The sequence below is a fragment of the Hemicordylus capensis genome, chromosome 1 (genome assembly GCF_027244095.1).
Source record: "Hemicordylus capensis ecotype Gifberg chromosome 1, rHemCap1.1.pri, whole genome shotgun sequence".
NCBI lineage: Eukaryota > Metazoa > Chordata > Lepidosauria > Squamata > Cordylidae > Hemicordylus > Hemicordylus capensis.
Genome location: NC_069657.1, coordinates 146,080,873 through 146,100,760, shown reverse-complemented (window position 1 = coordinate 146,100,760; position 19,888 = coordinate 146,080,873). Strand labels below are relative to the sequence as shown.

Here is a 19,888-nt window from a genome sequence, read left to right as displayed (position 1 = left end):
AAATTAACTAGAAAGGACCCCCACACTGACTAACCCACCAGGACTCTCTAAAGATAGCCCTGTCATCTGCATCCACTTTAAAAAAAGTTTCTCTGCAAGATTGAAAATACTTATTATTGACTTGGTCATAAATTAATTGAAATGAAATTAAATATTCTGAAGTTCTCTTCTTCCTTGTACTGGTGTTTTTGTGGCTTTGGATGTTTTATTTGTGCTGTTTAACTTTATTTTTTAAGGCTGACATGTCCCACAGCATAATGTGAGTGCTTCTAAACTGTCCATACCACCATGAGGAACTGAAATCTATGCCCACACTGCTGCACACCAGGGCTGTGCTGCCCTTACTTACTGATGCATAGTTGCATGTTGTGGTGCAACTTGTATTGGCATCATGAAATGAAACACACAACAGATGGTTGCGCAACTGTAAGTAATAGCAGCACAGCCCTGTTGTGCACCAATGTGGGTGGGTGTTTTTGACTCCTGCAGTGTCATGGATGGTTCAGAACTGCTCACATTATGCAGCAGGACATGTCAGCCAATTAGAAATAAAATAAAATTATGAGGTTGAGCTGTACTACAGCACTGGGCACGTTTACCTGGTGAGTGTTGGGTATGGCTGTGCATGTTTGTTTGTTTGTTTGTTTTTGCTGATTTATGATTCCAGATGTAATGGAGGGAGACATATGGAGAGAGCATGAGGTGAAGAGTGGTAGTTATCACACTTCAGATCATACTTAGTAACAGAGGTTGGGCATAAGGTTGGGCATATCTTTTATATGATACAGTTTCGTGCTCCCTACTTCCACAAATAGTGAGACTTCCAGGGAAGCTTTACAGCATCAGTTCCTTTTGGAGGAGTGAAACTTGAGACTTACATGGGATTGAATGGGATTTAGAAATAACTGTTTATGAATAAACATGCAGATAAAACAGCTAATAAGCCAGAAGGCACCGTTTGGCAGTGTGAGCCAGAAGCAGCACGAGGACCCCCAAACAACAGCACCACCCATAGAGGCTCTAGGGACTACTTCTGCCAATCTGGTCCCAAACTAAAAAAGTGGCTGGCATCCTAAGGCTGCATGCATGCAGCAGGATAAAAGCATCTGTGCTATGGAAGGCTTCCCAACTACTGCAGCACCAGCGATCACACACACAGGAGGGGTGGTATTTTTTTTGGGGGGGGGGGACAGATTTCCCCTTCCCTGAGAAATGCCTTGTGTGAGATGAAAATATATCCCAAAGGACTGCATGGCACTTGGGGCAGGTCTATAGTCAGCTTAAAGATTTAGGGGGGGGGCAGCTTATCTGGCCCCCATCAGCCCTATGTGCAAGCCACATTCAATTATTTAAAATTTATTTGTTTGCAAAATTTGGTGGCGAGGCAGATAAAAATGTAAGGGGGCCAGGCTCACCCCAGGATCCTTCCCATGACTGTGGATCGACCTCAGGGACATATTTTTGTGTGGATGTGGTGAATTCTCCTGCGAGTGTTTATTTCATATATGATGAATATTTATATATCACTTTTCAACACAAGTTCCCAACACGTGAGAGAGAGAGAGGGAGAGAGGGAGAGAGGGGGAGAGGGGGGGGGGGTCTGGCTCCATGTCTCCAAAGGGCTCACAATCTAAAAAGGAAACATAAGATGAGGGGTGTGCAATTTGGATTTTCTGTGTTTCGATTCGGATCCGAACCGAAACACCCCTGTTCTGTATCCGAATATTGCCCATCTGAATCACCCCTGATTCGATTCAGATCCGAATTAATCCAAATCCGAATCTGAATCGATTCGGATTTAAAAATGGGTCCTGGGGCCAAAAGAGTGGGGTGGTAGTGCCCAATGGGTGGAGGCTACCACCCCAATTGCAGAGGGATTGGGCAAAGGGCTGATTTTTGGTGAATTCTTGAAGTTTTAGTGTCTTTGGGGCAGATTGGGGGCATAACGTGGGATCTGGGGTGGGGTGGTAGGCCCTAATGGGTGGAGGCTACCACTCCAATTTCAGAGTGATTGGGCAGAGGGCTGGTTTTTTGTGAATTTCTGAAGTTTACTCATTTTTAAGGTTTCCCCCCATTAGGTATAATGAAGGGTGTATCACTTCACGTTGGGGGGAAAGGGGTGGCCTAGAGCGGTGTGGGGTTGGTGGTAGTGCTGGGTAGGGGCAAGGAAGCTACCTGAATTTTTTCAAAGGATTTGGGCAGAGGGCTGATTTTTGGTGAATTGTTGAAGTTTACGCGTCTTTAAGGTTTTTCCTCATAAGGTGGTATAATGGAGCTTTCAGCAGCCCCATAAGTGCACTTGGGGGGTGCTGGGGTGGCCCAGAGCGAGTGGTGGTGTAGTGCACATAGGGTGCCAACCACCCCCATGGGTTTCTAACCCATGCGGTACTTGGTTCTGTTGTTTCTGAGGTGTTCTGAGTGTGGAGTCTATGATAGCAAATAAGAGTGGATTCATGGTGTCTCATAGAAAATCTCATTTGCTATCATAGAATCCACACTCAGAATACCTCAGAAACAACAGAACCCTGTACCCCATGGGTTAGAAACCCATGGGGATGGTTGGCACCCTATGTGAACTACACCACCACTCGCTCTGGGCCACCCCAGCACCCCCCAAGTGCACTTATGGGGCTGCTGAAAGCTCTATTATACCATCTTATGAGGAAAAACCTTAAAGACGCGTAAACTTCAACAATTCACCAAAAATCAGCCCTCTGCCCAAATCCTTTGAAAAAATTCAGGTAGCTTCCTTGCCCCTACCCGGCACTACCACCAATCCCACACCGCTCTAGGCCACCCCTTTCCCCCCAACGTGAAGCGATACACCCTTCATTATACCTAATGGGGGGAAACCTTAAAAACGCATAAACTTCAGAAATTCACCAAAAATCAGCCCTCTGCCCAATCACTCTGCAATTGGAGTGGTAGCCTCCACCCATTAGGCCCTACCATCCCACCCCACCCTTTTGGCCCAGATCCCACATTATGCCCCCAATCTGCCCCAAAGACACTAAAACTTCAAGAATTCACCAAAAATCAGCCCTTTGCCCAATCCCTCTGCAATTGGGGTGGTAGCCTCCACCAATTGGGCACTACCACCCCACCCCACTCTTTTGCCTCTGGGACCCGAAATTTGAGCAGACGTCACATCAGACCTTTTTTCATTGAAGTCAATGGGATGCAAAAAGGCGGGAAATTCAAATAGACGTCATTGCTCAAAATGTAGGGGGGGGGGAGAAGGCCACAAAATGGAGCTCCGAAACATATGAATATTTCGGATCCGAAACAGGGGTGATTCGTTTCAGATCCTAAATTATTCGGATTTCTTTGAGGGTGATTTGGTTCGGCTCCGAATCAACCAAAATTCGCTGTTTCAGGTACAGATCGTTCTGTACCCGAAACGTTTCACACATCCCTACATAAGATAGGCCCTAGCAACCATCACTGGAGGGATGCTGTGCTGGGGATGGATAGCATTGGTGGATGGTTACATTTTATATCTCTTCTCTGGTGAACTGGAGTAGATACGTTGTAAAGTAGGGAAGGGATTGTTTACTTGGCTAGATGGTTTCAGTTCTGTCTATATACAGAGAGTAGCTTTGTTACAAAATTGAAGGGTTTGCTGACTAACTCATCCCTTCAACCTTTTTAGTATATTACTTATTTTTGTCTTTTTCCGCCATTCTTTAAGGCCTGAGTGAAAAAGAAGCCTGTGGGTTTATTGAATAAAAGTTATGCGCACCCACACACACCCACACACACCTACCTATATCTCACGAGTGATTAAAACTGCATCCATGCCTTACTGGATTACTGCAATGTGCTCCATGTGGGGCTGCACTTGAAGTCTGGAAGTTTCAGCTAATTTAGAATGCTGCTGCTGCAAGCATGGGTGCTAGTCACTTCACGTGTCAACCCCCCTGCAGCAACTTAATTGGTTACCCGCTTGCTTCTAGACTAGTTTCAAAGTGCTTGTCTGGACCTTTAAATCCCTACATGACTTGAGTTGGACCACATTCGCCTATATGAATCTGCTTGGACCTCAGGCCCCACTTGTGGCCCCACCACTGGATGAGATTTGGCTGGTGGGGACTAGAGATGGGGTCTTTTCAGCTGGGGCCCCTCAGCTTTGGAATGCCGTCCCAGAAGAGCTTTGCCATGCTCCCTCTCACGGGGTTTGGAGAAGGGGGGGGGGAACCACATTTGAAGAGCTGGACTCATCTTTTCAGAGAGGCTTTTTAATGTTTTATAGGTAGCTTGTATTTAGTGGGTTTTTAACTTTTTAATTTGGTTTGAAGTGGGACCTGTTTTCAGTTAATTTCTATTAATTTTATTAATTTTACATGTTTATATTGTTTTATTAGATTGTTTCATTTTGTGAATCGCCCTGAGCAGTATTGCACTGGAGGTGCAGGATATAAATATTTTAAATAAATAAATTGCCACCAGCTTCAGGAGGGGTGAGACTCAGATGCAATTTTATATGGAGAATAATAAGAGATTGGTGGCAGCAGAGTTGTACTAAGGGGGAGCTATTTCAAGGGGGAGCCCCCTGAGTTGTACTAAGTAAATAGTGGTGATAAAATGATATCCTTTACAGTGGCACAGGGCACTTCAGGGGGAAGGGGAGAAATAGCTCCCTCTGGGTGATTGCCATAGCTGCATTAGTAGAAGCCTTCTGCTGCATGGGTGCATCTCAGATAGTCCATGTGTAGCCTAAATCAGGATGTCATCCACTGATATCTCATTCTCTGGCCAAATTCAAACTGGATCTGCTGGTCTGCCAAACTACCTGGCACATCTGCCACAAGATTTGGTGACAGCCATCAACCTGGATAGCATTAAGAAGGGCTTAGATAAATTTTCATGGAGGACAAATCTACCAATGGATACTAGTCTGAGGGCTATAGGCCCCCTCCAGCTTCAGAGGCAAGATGTCTCTAAATACCAGTTGCAAGGTAGCAACAGCAGGAGAGAGGGCATTCCCTCACCTCTTGCCTGTGCATGGGCAGAACTTGAGAGGGCAGCCAGGGCATGTGCCCTAGGTGCCACTGAAGAGGGGGCACCACACCAGTTCCTCCCACCCCCACCCCATTGTCCACCTGCCCAGCTCCAGGGCCCCTCAGCCACTTGCCATCCTGCTTGCCTTGCCCTCCTGCTCCAGCCTAGGATCCGAACAGCCTGCAAACTACAGAGACCAATTCTCTCCCCGCCTCTCAGCTGATCGGCGGGTGGGCAGGGCTTCCAGAGAGGCCTCCCTGAAGCCTGAACTTGGCAGTCCCCAAGCAAGCCAGGAAGGAGGCAGGAAGAGTTCTCTGCAGCAGACTCTCTGCCCAGACCATCCAGCACAGCTTTTGCAAGGTAGACTGTGAATTCTTTTTTGTGGTCCCCCACCCCCCAGGTATCTAGGGATCTGCTTGCCATAGGGCTTTGATATGGGGGAGGGGGAAGAGACTGAGAAGTCTCTGAATATTTAATTTAAAACAGATTGAAAAATTTCTGGCTTTAAATTTCTGGCTTTTTACTATCTAAAAAGGCCTATAAGTGGCTTGTTTCTTGGCAGAAAATTACAAAAACTTCTGGCACAAACAATATTATATTCATTCATTCATTCATGTATAAATGCACTTATGTTCAAGTTGTTTTGCAACCCATAAGGTCTGAGTGAGAACTGTGAAGCATGTGTTGTGCTTTTATTTTATTTTATTTTTCTTGTGTGTGAACTGCTCTCCAATAACTCACTGGGACTTCAGGGTACATCTGGCCAACATGTTAATGCAGCCCCTCCAGTCCAGAGGAGATGTGTGATAAAGGGCTTTAAAAGCCCCGTGAGAAAAACCTCCTGGAATCAAACTTAATTGAATTTGTTAAGAATTCTGAGAAAACAAACATAGGCTCACCCTGCATGGTTGAAAGTCTCCTTTGCTAATCTGCAGCGAGGGGACCATTTTAATAATTAGTGTTTCTAGTGTATTCTAGGCATTAAAAGTAGCACAAATATATAGTACTCAATGTATATCACTATACATTGTGAAGTGTGCATGTGTATATTCAGTGAAATGTATTTCGAGGCAGCATACTTATTTTGAAATATCAGACTTAAATCCTTGGGGGCCTGGGATGTGTGGAGGCCCTGGACTTTGAGGGGCTGGGGGCCCATTTTAAAATCTTTTCTTGGCCCATTCCAACCTTGCTATGCCCTTGGCGGTCACTACACATGGGTTTCTGCACAACACCTGCACAGAAGAAACTTCCATGTAGAAAATGTGTCTCTTGTAAATTGACCCTGAATTTTCCATCCATGACTGGGATATCTGAGATTTAGAGTCAATAATAAAAGAACAGCACACTGCTTGTGACAGGAAGGGGCAAATTACAATGATTTCTTAGTCTGGCAGGGGCTGGTTTTGGCCCTGGCAGAACTTGGCTGTCTGCTCCTGTTGCATATTCCTCTGTCTAGTGTGGCAAACTAATGTATCCTCCTCCCTCCTGGTGTCAAAGTAAGCACTGGTGTGGTGAATGCACATATACCCCATCATGAGCCAACAGTCATCACAAGACAAAGGCTGTCAGGAATCATTCACTGGTTACTTCTAGACCCCCCGCCACCTTCTTCTTTGCCTACTTTGCTAGTGGCTATTTGGGCAGGTGATCCTCTAGTCTAGGACAAAGTCATGTTTTTTAAAAAGCATGAGATGAGACAGAGAAAATGACACTTGGAAGCCTCACATAATTCCTGACTGTTGTTCTAAGTCTTTTACAGAGATGGCTCATGTTTTCAGGTTTTAATCCACAACCATGTCTATATGGTACAGTGTTCCTTTTAACAGGGATTTCCAGATATTGTTGACTACAAGTCCCATCAATCCTGTTTGGACAGGGGCACAATTTCAGTGCTTGCCCTAGGTGCTATTTTCCCTAGATACACCTCTGTGCCTGTAGGCTTTCCAGAGGCATCGGGTGGGCCACTGCGTAAAACAGGATGCTGGACTAGGTAGGCCTTGGGCCTGATTCAGCAGGAAGGAGAATGTGCACACATGTTTCCACCCCACAGCTGGCACATTATTGCACCAGTACATAACTGAGTTATGGGAAATGACTTGACTAGCAAACCAGAGGTTGCCAGTTCGAATCCCCAATGGAATGTTTCCCAAACTATGGAAAACACCTATATTGTGCAGGAGCAATATAGGAAGATACTGAAAGGCATCATCTCATACTGCATGGGAGATGGCAATGGTCAACCACTCCTGTATTCTACCAAAGACAACCACAGGGCTCTGTGGGCGCCAGGAGTTGACATCGACTAGGTGGAACACTTACCTTTAGTATTTAAAGTGATTGCTTTAAAACTATATGGAGAGGGGCAGTTTGGACGAACAACCCCCCATGTGATTATTTATTTACATTTATATTCTGCTCTTCCTCTGAGGAGCTCAGATGCATCAGTGGGCTGGCTTACGAGATGTGTGCACATGCTCCTCCCCATGATTTAGAGGGATATAGCAGATGTATTGACTGAACATGCTCTGTGTGATAGATCCATGTTGTGTTGGATAAAAGAACCAACACAGATGATGAAAGATAACTAAATTTCCCACACAATTAATCTAGTTTTTAATTCCTTTTATTTAGCATATGATCTACCCAAATCCTCTCTTTTACTCAGACCATTTTAAGCTCAGCTGGGTCATGACAATATTTTGGTGGCCATGGCAATATTTTGGTGGAGATACAGTGTGTGGTCCATAGGTCACTGGACATCTTCAGAAGAAAATCATTCACCAAGTTCCAAATAGCTAGAGGTAAAGGTTAAACCTCCAGTTTTCAGACTCTGCGAGTTTGTGTGTCTTCCAGCTCTAATGCACTAATCTGGCAGCCACCATCTGGAGGGAAGAACATTTCTGTCATTCTCCGAGTGCAGCTGGAGGTTCTCTAGCTGGTAAATGTTTCCAGTGGGTATGAACTGCTATTGTATATCCTTGCCAATAACTTATTCTGGAGAGCAAGACTGTTTTGTCCTAAATGTTGGTAAACTCAACTATCTGTATGGGGCATAAAGAGCAACTGGGAATTGAATTTTCACCACAAAGGTGTGAAGGGAAGAGTTCAAAACACACACAAACTGCTCAGACTGCTTATTTTACTCCACCCCCATGGCTACTGAACAAAAGTGTAAAGAGACAGGAGATGCAGACATAGATCTCTTTTGTCATTTCTAGTTTGGTCTTTGGTATACTCATTACATCTTGTAATGGTCTATGGGATGTGCACAATAAATTTTTACATTATTTACTAGCTAATTAAATCAGCTGAGGGCAACTTCATATTGCAAGAAAACATATGATTACTTTTTTGTGTGAAAAGGATTATTTTTGCATGGGATACAAGGTGCATGGTTTTCTCCCGATGTATATTTTCATGTAATGTTTAACTTTTTCTCCTCTTCAAACACAAACCCAATACTTAACACCCACAAAACAGTGTAGCCACCAAAATATGTTTTTAAAAATATGCAGAAAAATATGCAGAAAAGGCCTCAAGTTTAAAGTTATTAAAAGTTATTAAAATTAAAAGGTGAGCTACTGTGGCAGGTTTTTGCATATGTATTAATACATAAACAGATATCATATCATAAAGAAGCACCTGTGTTACCAAGTTAATGGTCATTACAAGCCTTGTAGCCAGGATGAGGCCAATGGGTGCACCACACCACCTATAACATGGTTCGCCCCATGTTCTTCTTTGCCCCACTTAGGATTTTTTAAAATTGACTTTTTAATTTGTATATTGACAATGACACCATCCATTTACAGAATGGCTGCTTGATTTAAGGACAGGAATAATTGTAGCTTAAAAAAAAAAAGAAGGCAGGTTGTGCTAGTGCTCCCTTCCAAAAGTGTAGTAGGTAGATTTGAAAATCCGCTCACTCAAGATTTCCCCTGACTCAGGGTGGATTTTTCATTATCACAACTATCCTCTGATTACTTAAGTGATTCTGAAAAGAAAAGGGAAAAAATCCTATGTAGCAACATGGCCCTTGAAGAGTTAATTATTAGAACGTCCGATTATGTGCTAGAGTTAGATTCCACCCTTTGGACTTTCCTTCGCTCTGCTTTTCAGTTTCAGTTATGTTCTCTACCCAGCCTGAAATATAGAAGTACGTTTGCCTGCAACAAGAAGTAAGTAAGAATATGTTTCTTCTTAAACCATCATCATAGTGAGTAAACAGAGCAGGGTAACTTAAGGTCAGGTGCTTAAAGAATGCAATAAAGAGGTAATTCAGAGTGATCTGGAAAAATATCTACCCTAAGTTACCCATGACTCTTTTAAAACACCTGCTATACTCACTTTAGCCATAATACTCATAGAGGGTAAAAGAATGTTTCTTTGTTTTCCTGGAGTACTTAATGATGACAAAGGTGAAAGCAGAGCCCTAGAGGAATAGAAACACTGTTGTGCGCACCACAGCTAGCTGGTTGGCCACCTAGTCTGTGTTCAGACCAGGGTGCTTTCCAGATTAGACACTGCAATGAGGATCTTGGAAGTGTGCTTCCACATTTCCTGCGTTGTGACACAGTAGTCCCTTCACAGGCTGCAGGGTGCCGTTCACATTGCCAATGCCTTGTCTCGAATTTAATTGCTGTGATATAGAGCTAGGATGTCGTATATCTGCCATAAGGAAGTTGCTGGTTTGGGGGGTTGTTAGTTGCTGCAAGACTACTCTCCCTGCTGTTTACGTTTTCAGTGCGACTTGCCTGAATGGAAGCATTTTCCTGCTGTCGAGCAGCTAGTCTGGAAAGTGCCCAGGGCTTCAAGTACCCCAGAGCTGCACCACTTACTTGCCCTGTTATATCTGGTTTCCCCCTGAATGTATGCACAGCAGATTGAGATGTTAGCATCTGGTGGCAGTTTGAATGTTGTTGTGTTAATAGCCATCAGAGGAATGAGGTCATGCTGCTAAAAGTGTGTGAGAGAGAAATAGGACTTCTCCAATACACATTAGCATGGGGATCAGCATTTCAGTAATAGATTGATGAGAGAAGTATCCTAATAGGGAAAGAGTTGAAGCCAGAGAGTCATTATGTGGGAAGAAAACAAACAAATGTGTAAACAAAGAAATCCCACTCTGAACAAAGCAAATCCCTGAGGCCACCTCAGTCCTCCCCCAATAAATATCCATTATAACAATAATTAGTATTTATGTATTTATAATCTACCCAGTCTTTTGACCATAGTTTCCAGGGTGGCTTATAACTTAAAATAAAAGCAATGTTAACATAAAATGATAAAACCAATTTTTAAAAAAATGATTTGCCAGACAAAACCGCAGCAGTATCACATGGATTGATCAACCACTAAATAAGAGTTTTTACTGTTATTTATTAATAATATAATATATTATTAATTAATTATTATTAATATAATATAATATAATAATTAATATAATATCATAATTATTATTAATATAATATTGTTATTAATAACAGTTATTATTTACTGTTATTACCTACCAGGGGTGTAGCTAGGGGAGAGGCGCCCCGTTTTCATCCCTCTCTCTGGCAGCCCCCCAGAGTGAGGGAGATAATGAAGAAAATAGGGATTGGTGGAGCTGGAGGGCCCTCAGGAGCTGGCGGCCCGTGTTCTTTGAACCCGTCCACTCAATTATAGCTACACCCCTGCCCAGTACTGTGCATGCATTGTGTGCACTTCTAAAAACATTGATTTCAATGAATAACAAATATTAATTTATGTATTATTATTTATTATTTTTTACAGGGGGTCTTCAGCAAGGACACCCAGCTGGCAACCTCCTCTCCATCTCTCCCTGCCCCGCCTGCCCTCCTGGCTGGAAAGCAGCTACAGAGGAGGTGGGGAGATCAAGCCCAGCCAGCCGGGTGGGCTGAGAAGCACGGAGGTGGGCGCGCAGATCCTCTTTTCTTTCTCTTTTATTTTATCCCCCCTGCCCCCGGTGGTCGGTGGTCTTGTGGAAGACCACTGACTTGGCAAAGACGGTGTTCTTGCTGGTGTTCTACAAGATCACCCAGCAACATTTTTTTAAAAATGCAAAGAAAATGCCCCTTGCCATCTCCCATGCAGTATGAGATGATGCCTTTCAGTATCTTCCTATATCACTGCTGCCCAATATAGGTGTTTCCCATAGTTTGGAAAACATTCCAGCGGTGATTCGAACTGGCAACCTCTGGTTTGCTAGTCAAGTCATTTCCCGTAACTCATACATCTCAGAAGAAACACTGGGATACTTTGAAGTATCCCAAAAAGCCACCATTAAAAGTAGAACTTTTTAGCATGGGGATAATTCAGGGTAAGCATCAATGTGCAAGGGAAAACCCAGATAGCGTATGGAATGCTCCTCAATACCTCACAGGGAATTCAAAGTAAATCCCCTTGATGTGCGAACACACACACACCACTCCTGGGGTACTTCAAAGTAAATCTTTCATCTGGGGAATCCCCTGGAGAAGAGAGAAAACTAGGAGGAGATATGATAGTTTGCCCTCCCCTGATGGTGCATTAGGCCCATGAAAGGTTGCTGCTGCTGAGTCCAGCAGCAGCAGCAGTTCCTCCTCTTCCCACCATTCCTAGCAGACACTGGACTTTCTCCCAAAGGCTCCTGCACCCTCACAAGCCTTTCAGCCTGCTCATGTAAGTGGTACTCCCAGTAACGGATAATTCAGGGGTTGGTCTGACCACATAGAGCCTCTAATGGATGTAGGCCATTGGCTGGGGCCCAGCTTGGCCAGCCCCTGATACCATCTCTAGCTATACCTGCAGAAGTATAAAGGATTTACAAATAGAATTTAAAAAATGTGCCTCACCCATCAAAAGCTCCATTTAAAGTGAAAAGAAATAAGGGCACTATAGTTATACAGACCTCAAAAAGCAGCTGTCATAAATAAGGCAAACGTCTCACAGTCATCCCAGTGACAGGGCTCAGATGAAGACACTATTCAAATGCAACAAGGAACTATGTATCACAAGGAACTGTCACAAGTATCCAAACAATCCCAAGGTGGTTTGATATTAAATATATCCAAAGTAGGATCAACTTGTCCCTAACGTAGCAAGTCAAAGTTAAGAAACAGCAGATTGGCTGGAGACAACAGCAAAACAAGAACACCTCGGGCAGGATTGTAATGTGGCAATACACAAAGTTTTAGAATTGGAGCCAATAAAGAACAGAATGCTGCATGCCGAAAGGGTGCGGTCAAACACAGTAACTGAATCAGCAACCAAAGACATTTTATAAATGCTGCAGACTAAGCTTGCTTGGTTGGAAGAATTGGACAAATCTTCCTCACAGACAGACAAAGGCTGGTAAGTCTCAGCAAATCAGAGGCAGTGGGAGTCACCCTTACACCAGGTCCCAGGGTCAGGGCTCAAACCGAGGAGAAAAGATGCAGTCAAGCTTTGAAATTATCTGGCCCTCTTCTAGTGCAGCCTTCTTCAGGGTGCTTTCCAGATTACACCCTGCAATAGCAATAGCACTTACATTTATATACCGCTCTATAGCCGAAGCTCTCTAAGCGGTTTACAATGATTTAGCATATTGCCCCCCAACATTCTGGGTACTCATTTTACCGACCTCGGAAGGATGGAAGGCTGAGTCAACCTTGAGCCCCTGGTCAGGATCGAACTTGCAACCTTCTGGTTACAGGGCGGCAGTTTTACCACTGCGCAACCAGGGGCTCTTTTGCAACAGGGTCAGGACGTATCTCTGAAGTGTGCTTCCGCACTTCCTGTGTTGTGACACTGCAGTCCCTACGCTGACAGGAGAGAGGTTCCGTTCATATTCCCAATGCCTTGTTTTGAATTTAATTGCTGAGATATAGTGCTATGATGTCATATGTCCGGCATAAAGAATTGGCTCTTTTTTCAGGTCGTTTGTTTTCGTGAGACTGCTCCCCCTGCTGTTTACATTTTGAATGTGATTTTCCTGAATGGAAGCATTTTGCTGCAGTTGAACAGCTAATCTGGAAAGCGCCCTGGTGTGGCCCTCTTCAGCCGCACCCCAGCTAACTAAGCAAAGAGGCACCTTTTAATGTGGTGATTCTCTTTATTTAGCAGGGGGAGAGCAACTGGCCCTATCCACCCCCAGCACAGTACCTCCAGTGTCTGTTGCTGGTGTCTATCTTGTGTTTCTTTTTAGATTGTGAACCCTTTGGGGAGAGGGATCCATCTTATCTTATTTATTTATTATTTCGCTATGTAAACCACTTTGAACGCTTTTGTTAAAAAGTGGTATATAAATATTTGTTGTTGATGATGATATAAAAAGCTGTATTGTTTTCTTGAGCTCCAATGAAGGTAGGACACTCCTCTACAGCAATGTTTGTATTGTCTGGAAAAAGCAGTCTATCGATGCTCTTCAGAGTATATTCTCTTTTGTGGGAAATCTAAGAAGTTTAATTATGAAAGCCCTGGGTTGGTCTTCTTGCTGTGAGAACTGTGTGGCCATACCCTGCCAGGCCCATTAAATTTCTTACTGATCATCTTCAGATAAGTCAGGAAGTCCCTTCAGCAAGCTGCAATAAAAGCTGCGATGTTACCCTTCTCTGGTCAAATGGATACCCATGCATACAAATATTGCTGTGTGACCTCCACTCGAGACTGGTCACCTTAGTCCACAAGGCTTGAACGGCTTGTTCAAGGGAGAGACTGTCATAGTGGTGTTCTGGGCTTCTGTAGGGAAGAGTCATTCTTCAGCACCAACAACCAATCAGTAACCTAATCAACAGAGGATTGCAAGGTGCTGATAAAAGCCTTGAGACGGCTGTGAGATCTTGGACATTATTTTTAAAAGTGGTGGCAAAACCTTCTTTCACTCTCAGAAGCCATTCCAGCTATAACCAGGGGGAAGAGATGTGGGTTTGGGGCCAGACGTATGTTTTGGGTTCTCAACTGGCCTAGGTGGACATCTCAAAGCACTTGGAGATATAGTTGGGAGTAATTGCTCACCCTGAAAACGCTGAATGGGGCATGAAAATTCTTATCTGGGCCAGATCATGGATAGCAGCAGCAAAAGCTCACAGGTTAGCTGCTTTCTCCAAGCTGGCTTTTCTGCCTTTCCTCCCAGTTCTGAGGAGTGTCACCTTCTGAAATGTGGATGGATGTTACATCCCAGCTATCAGGTAAACGTCTCCAGTCAATAAGAAACTTATTGTTAAAGTCAGAGAAGGTCAATAAACATCTTTTGTTAAAGTCTGGGAATGTGGTTAGGCTTAATGGATAGAGATGTGAATGGGGATGCTCTTCTTCTTGCTAAGACACATCTGGCCTTCTTTCTCCTAACAGGAGCTGAAACTATTGTATTCATGACACCACCTCAAAGCCTTCCCTCCTTGAAACGTGTGGCGGTTTGTGGAGGCACTCATGGGAATGAGATGTCAGGAGTTTACCTGGCCAAATACTGGCTACGGGACCCCTCCGAACTACAGCGTGGAACCTTCCACACCACGCCTTTCCTGAGCAACCCACGCGCAATTGAGCAGTGTGTGCGCTACATTGAGAGGGACCTTAACCGCATGTTCACTGCTGAGGTTCTCAAGTAAGTATCACATCAAGCACTACTCTGAAAAGATTCCATCAGAAGGTGGTACTAGGGAGGAGTTGGCTTCAGTTGCATTACTCTGTCCTGGGCCTGGGGAGGCTGAGAGTCACTAAACCCTTACTTACAGGGGTGAAGAGAGAGAGGGGAGGCAAAGGGAGCAAATTGCCCCAGAGCCCCACAAGGCAGAGGGCCCCAAAGTATTGGTTCACATTGAAGCATTTGGGGAGGTGCAGGAGGGGAGCCCCAAGACTATGTTTTGCCTTGGAGCTCAGATCACCTCTCTGCAGCTCTTCTTACTCAGCATTTAGTGCATAAGGCCACACACCTTCCAGAGTCTCTGAATGGCCTCCCTGTGACCATGTGATCTCACTCTCCTCGGCTGGGTGAAGCCTCTCTTTGGGCACAGCAAGCAATCCGCTGTGGGAACCTTTACACCACCTTTGCTATGAGTGTCTTTTCCGCAGTTCCAAGAAGTCAGATGCAGACCCCTATGAGGTACAACGTGCTCAGGAAATCAACCAGGTCTTTGGGCCCAAAGGTTCACCTCAAGCCTATGACTTCATGTTTGACTTGCACAACACTACAGCCAACATGGGCTCCTGCCTTATTGCGAACTCTGAACAAAGCTTGTTGACCATGCACATGTGCAATTACATTCAGGTGAGGCCATGCTACAGGGATTGCCTCAATGTTTGATCTCTCTACTTTGCTCAGGGAAGTAAAGCTGGAGTTCCTCTTAAAGGGATTTTCCTTTGTTCTTCCTTCCACAGAAACATTACACAGCAAGCCCTTGTCCCATCTTCCTCTATCAGCTGCCAGAACAGGAGCCTTATAGCATCAGTTCAGTGGCCAAAGCTGGGCTAGGTAGGGACTACATCCAGGACATGTCTGATGGCAAAACAAACAAACAAACAACAAACAACAACAACAACCCCTCTCAGGCTCAGTTACTCCACTGAATTTCTGCAGGGATCTTGAAAAGTGGACCAGCCCAGTTGCACAAGCCACCTAGGAGCCAAAGTGCACATCATGATCTTTAGAACAGGGATTCTCAACATTGGGTCCAGTTGGACTTCAGTTCCCATAATTCTCAACCAAAGGCCACTGGGGCTGGGGATTATGGGAATTGAAGTCCAATAACATCTGGGGACCAATGTTGAGAATCCCTGCTTTAGAACATGTATTAAAACCCAACAGTGGACCAGAAGCTGACCTTTTGTCTTTAAAAATAAGACGAATGGGTCCCAGTTTGGGCCAGGATTGTGATCTGTGAGGAGGGGGAGTTAGTACTTTACCCCTGAGCCATTTTGCCCCCACCCCCAAAAATTGGCCCCCTACGTAATGGCAATTTGCTCCTAAAATTGTGATTTTCTGCAAATTGCCCCTTTGAGAGAGGATTCCTCCAGGGGAGGAATTTTGAGGATTAAAGTAGTTTAAGAAGGTATTACCCCTTCTCACCGCTCACCACACTACCACCCAGATTGGGGCCCTGTTTGTCTCATTTCCAAAGCTCAAGTACAGGTGAAACTCGGAAAATTAGAATATCGTGCAAAAGTCCATTAATTTCAGTAATGCAAATTAAAAGGTGAAACTGATATATGAGACAGACGCATTACATGCAAAGCGAGATAAGTCAAGCCTTAATTTGTTATAATTGTGATGATCATGGCATACAGCTCATGAAAACCCCAAATCCACAATCCCAGAAAATTAGAATATTACATGGAACCAAGAAGACAAGGATTGAAGAATAGAACAATATCGGACCTCTGAAAAGTGTACAGTGTACTGTGCTTGATTGGCCAGCAAACTCGCCTGACCTGACCCCATAGAGAATCTATGGGGCATTGCCAAGAGAAGGATGAGAGACATGAGACCAAACAATGCAGAATTGCTGAAGGCCGCTAATGAAGCATCCTGGTCTTCCATAATACCTCATCAGTGCCACAGGCTGATAGCATCCATGCCACGCTGCATTGAGGCAGTAATTGCTGCAAAAGGGGCCCAAACCAAGTACTGAATACATATGCATGCTTATACTTTTCAGAGGTCCGATATTGTTCTATTCTTCAATCCTTGTCTTCTTGGTTCCATGTAATATTCTAATTTTCTGAGATTGTGGATTTGGGGTTTTCATGAGCTGTACGCCATGATCATCACAATTATAACAAATTAAGGCTTGACTTATCTCGCTTTGCATGTAATGCGTCTGTCTCATATATCAGTTTCACCTTTTAATTTGCATTACTGAAATTAATGGACTTTTGCACGATATTCTAAATTTCCGAGTTTCACCTGTACAGTTTCTGTTCCATTTCCAGGCTTAAGCATGTATTTTAAAGACAGTGGCCATTCATGCTGCACTGGCATTATTTCCAATGCGGGTGATGGTGCAGCTACAATTACACACCCCTTAGCATGCACACAACCACCCCTGCTGCTGCTTGCAGTGGAGGACAACTCTCAACTGTGGTAGAAGCTGGCCTCACATGTTCTTCTTGCATGGGTGGCACACTGTGCTGTATGTTAATCACATACTTCAAATTGCATAGTTTGGCCCTAAGCTTTTACATGAAGTGGATGGTGCTGTTAGGAGTATCAATGAAACGGTGCACCATTGGACAGGAAAGGTACACCCTAGGGATCCTTTGCAATCATGCTGAAGATGTTTGGATCCAGCTCAGATCGTGTGCAGCCCCACATGTGGCCCAACAACTCACTGCAAGGCTGCAAAAGTTACTGCACCTCTCAGAATGGAGAGGACAGCTCCTGGAGGCAGCAGAGTGTCGTGAACTGACACTACCCTGCCTACGTTAATCCGTTCCAGTATTTTTTGCTCTTGTTTTGCTTGGCTCCGTTTCTGCTGCTCATCGTATCTATATCTAAAATAGCCATGACCTTAAAGGGCCTAAAACTAATTCTTCCTTCTAATTCAAAACTTACCAGGTTTAAGACACTTCTGTTCTGTCTACTACTTCAGATGTAGGCAGTAGACTGTGAGGCTGTTCTCACGAGCAGCCAAGCCCAGGTTTGGCTGCCCATGAGAACCGCCAGGATCCACACGGATCTCGGTGGTACCTCAGTGCTAAAGCCTGGCTCGTAGCCGAGGTTTAACCCGGCTGCTGGGGATTGTGTATCAGCGTGAACAGCTTGCAGCTCGTGCTGACACAGAGATGTGCACCTAGAGTGCCCGAACCCTGGGGTAATCCCCCAGTGCACTGTGGGATTCCCAGAGGCCGGGACAATCCACCCTGGCCCACACTGCATAGAGCAACACTGATCGTGTGGGAGTGCACTTGGCGCTCCCATTAAGCGAAAAATGACCATCTGGGGGAAGGCAAAGTTTGTGGGGCCTTCCCCCCACCAGCCTGCCTGTCCACCCTGTTTGGTATGTGAATGGCCCTTATTTCTATTGCAGCAAATGATTTTTTTAAAAAAATCAGTCCAAGAACTTGGTTGTTTCTGCAAAGGAGAAGTCCTCAAGTTTGCCTGTTTTTTGTTGTTTGGAGTGGGATACATTTATCTAGGATGATGGGATTTAGATCTCTGTTCTATAAATATGCAACAGATAAAAGCCGACAATTGGGTAAGTCAGATATCCCTTTCTCCCATCTAATTCCTAAACCTCTCTCAGGTTTTATAACCCTGCTTTTCTCTCCTATCAGTCATTCCAATTACCACAGCTTCTCTGGCCTTCTCCCTAAGGGGCACCAAATGCTTTGCATTCTTAGGACCAAATTAGATGTGATGGTTAATCACATCATTTGACTCTACTTATTTTTGTTTTATAAATATCATCTAAATATAAAGACAGTATAAATGGTGAAGGAAAGCTTTAGTCCAAACTGGGAGCTTCCAGATGTTGATGAACTACAGCTCCCATCATCCCCAGCCACTATAAATTGTAGCTGGGGCTGATGGGAGTTGTAGTTCAGCGACATTTGGAGGCTCCCAGTTTGGGAACCACTGCTTAGCCTGTTCCCCGTGGCATAGTATCAGTCCAGATCAGGGCCCACTACAGCTACTATTTTCCCTATGAATGATGCCAATGGGATTTTCTTTCCCTTGGGAGGGAAGCTCCCATGGGCACCATCTATGGGGAAAAGAGCAGCTGCAGTGGGCAGTCATGGGCTCCAGTTCAGGACCACAGCAGAGGGGAAGGGTTACAGCCTCTCCCCACGCCAGTACATATCACATGTGGCTCGGCCCTTAGTGGGGCAAAGAGGGATATTCCGAGATGCTGGGTGATAGGAACACAGGAAGCCGCCATATACTGAGTCAGACCATTGGTCCATCTAGCTCAGTATTGTCTACAAAGACTGGCAGCGGCTTCTCCAAGGCTGCAGGCAGGAATCGCTCTCAGCCCTATCTTGGAGATGCCAGGGAGGGAACTTGTAACCTTCTGCTCTTCCCAGAGCAACTTCATCCCCTGAGGGGAATATCTTGCAGTGCTCACACATCAAGTCTCCTACTCATATGCAACTAGAGCAGACCGTGCTTTGTTGAGGAGAGCTGGTCTTGTGGTAGCAAGCATGACTTGTCCCCATAGCTAAGCAGGGTCTGCCCTGGTTGCATCTGAATGGGAGACTTGATGTGTGAGGACTGCAAGATATTCCCCTCAGGGGATGAAGCTGCTCTGGGAAGAGCAGAAGGTTTCAAGTTCCCTCCCTGGCAGCATCACCAAGATAGGGCAGAGAGAGATTCCTGCCTGCAACCTTGGAGAAGCTGCTGCCAGTCTGTGAAGACAATACTGAGCTAGATAGACCAATGGTCTGACTCAGTATTTGGCAGTTTCCTATGTTCCTAAGTCATGCTTGCTACCACAAGACCGGCTCTCCTAGTGGCTGGCAGGGATGGGAATGTGGTTCACATAGACGGACAGCAGATGTTCAGCCCAAAGGTCTGAGGGAAGCCATGGCAGAATGTCCCAAGAGATAAGAATTACCCAGACAAAGGTGTGAAATGCACATGCAGAGAGGCTGTTCCTGTGTCAGTTGCACTAGGCCTGTGCAAAATATTATCAGGACGTTGGTTATTTTTATACTGCCATAGCCAGCAACTTTGCAAGAGCATCCCAGCAATGATGTAATGACATAACTGTCTCCATCTGTTTCCCTGCAGCAATAGAGCTGGGCCCGCAGCCTCAGGGGGTAGCCCGAGCTGACTTGCTTACTCAAATGAGATCCATCATGTCCTGTGCTCTGGACTTCATTGAGCTTTTTAATAAAGGTAACCTATCCCAAATTCACGCCTCATTCTGTACTGATTCTTGGGACTGGGAGTGGGGCTAAATGAATATGACATAGGCAGAGAAAC

The 19,888-nt window shown here is 44.8% G+C and overlaps 1 protein-coding gene across 2 annotated transcripts in view; it reads left to right on the top strand.

Moving 5' to 3' along the window:
- ACY3 (aminoacylase 3) overlaps positions 1–19,888 on the top strand; it is a 33,029-nt gene that overhangs the window by 11,880 nt on the left and 1,261 nt on the right. Inside the window, exons 1-6 of one of the 2 annotated variants that reach the window (XM_053287266.1) lie at positions 9,123–9,182; positions 10,780–10,918; positions 14,317–14,569; positions 15,037–15,232; positions 15,343–15,436; positions 19,694–19,801. In XM_053287266.1, the coding sequence (XP_053143241.1) occupies positions 14,337–14,569; positions 15,037–15,232; positions 15,343–15,436; positions 19,694–19,801 (631 nt within the window). In that variant the 5' untranslated portion in view covers positions 9,123–9,182; positions 10,780–10,918; positions 14,317–14,336. Of the gene's footprint in view, positions 1–9,122; positions 9,183–10,779; positions 10,919–14,316; positions 14,570–15,036; positions 15,233–15,342; positions 15,437–19,693; positions 19,802–19,888 lie in introns of those variants that run through there. The other variant, XM_053287265.1, reaches the window with a different exon arrangement.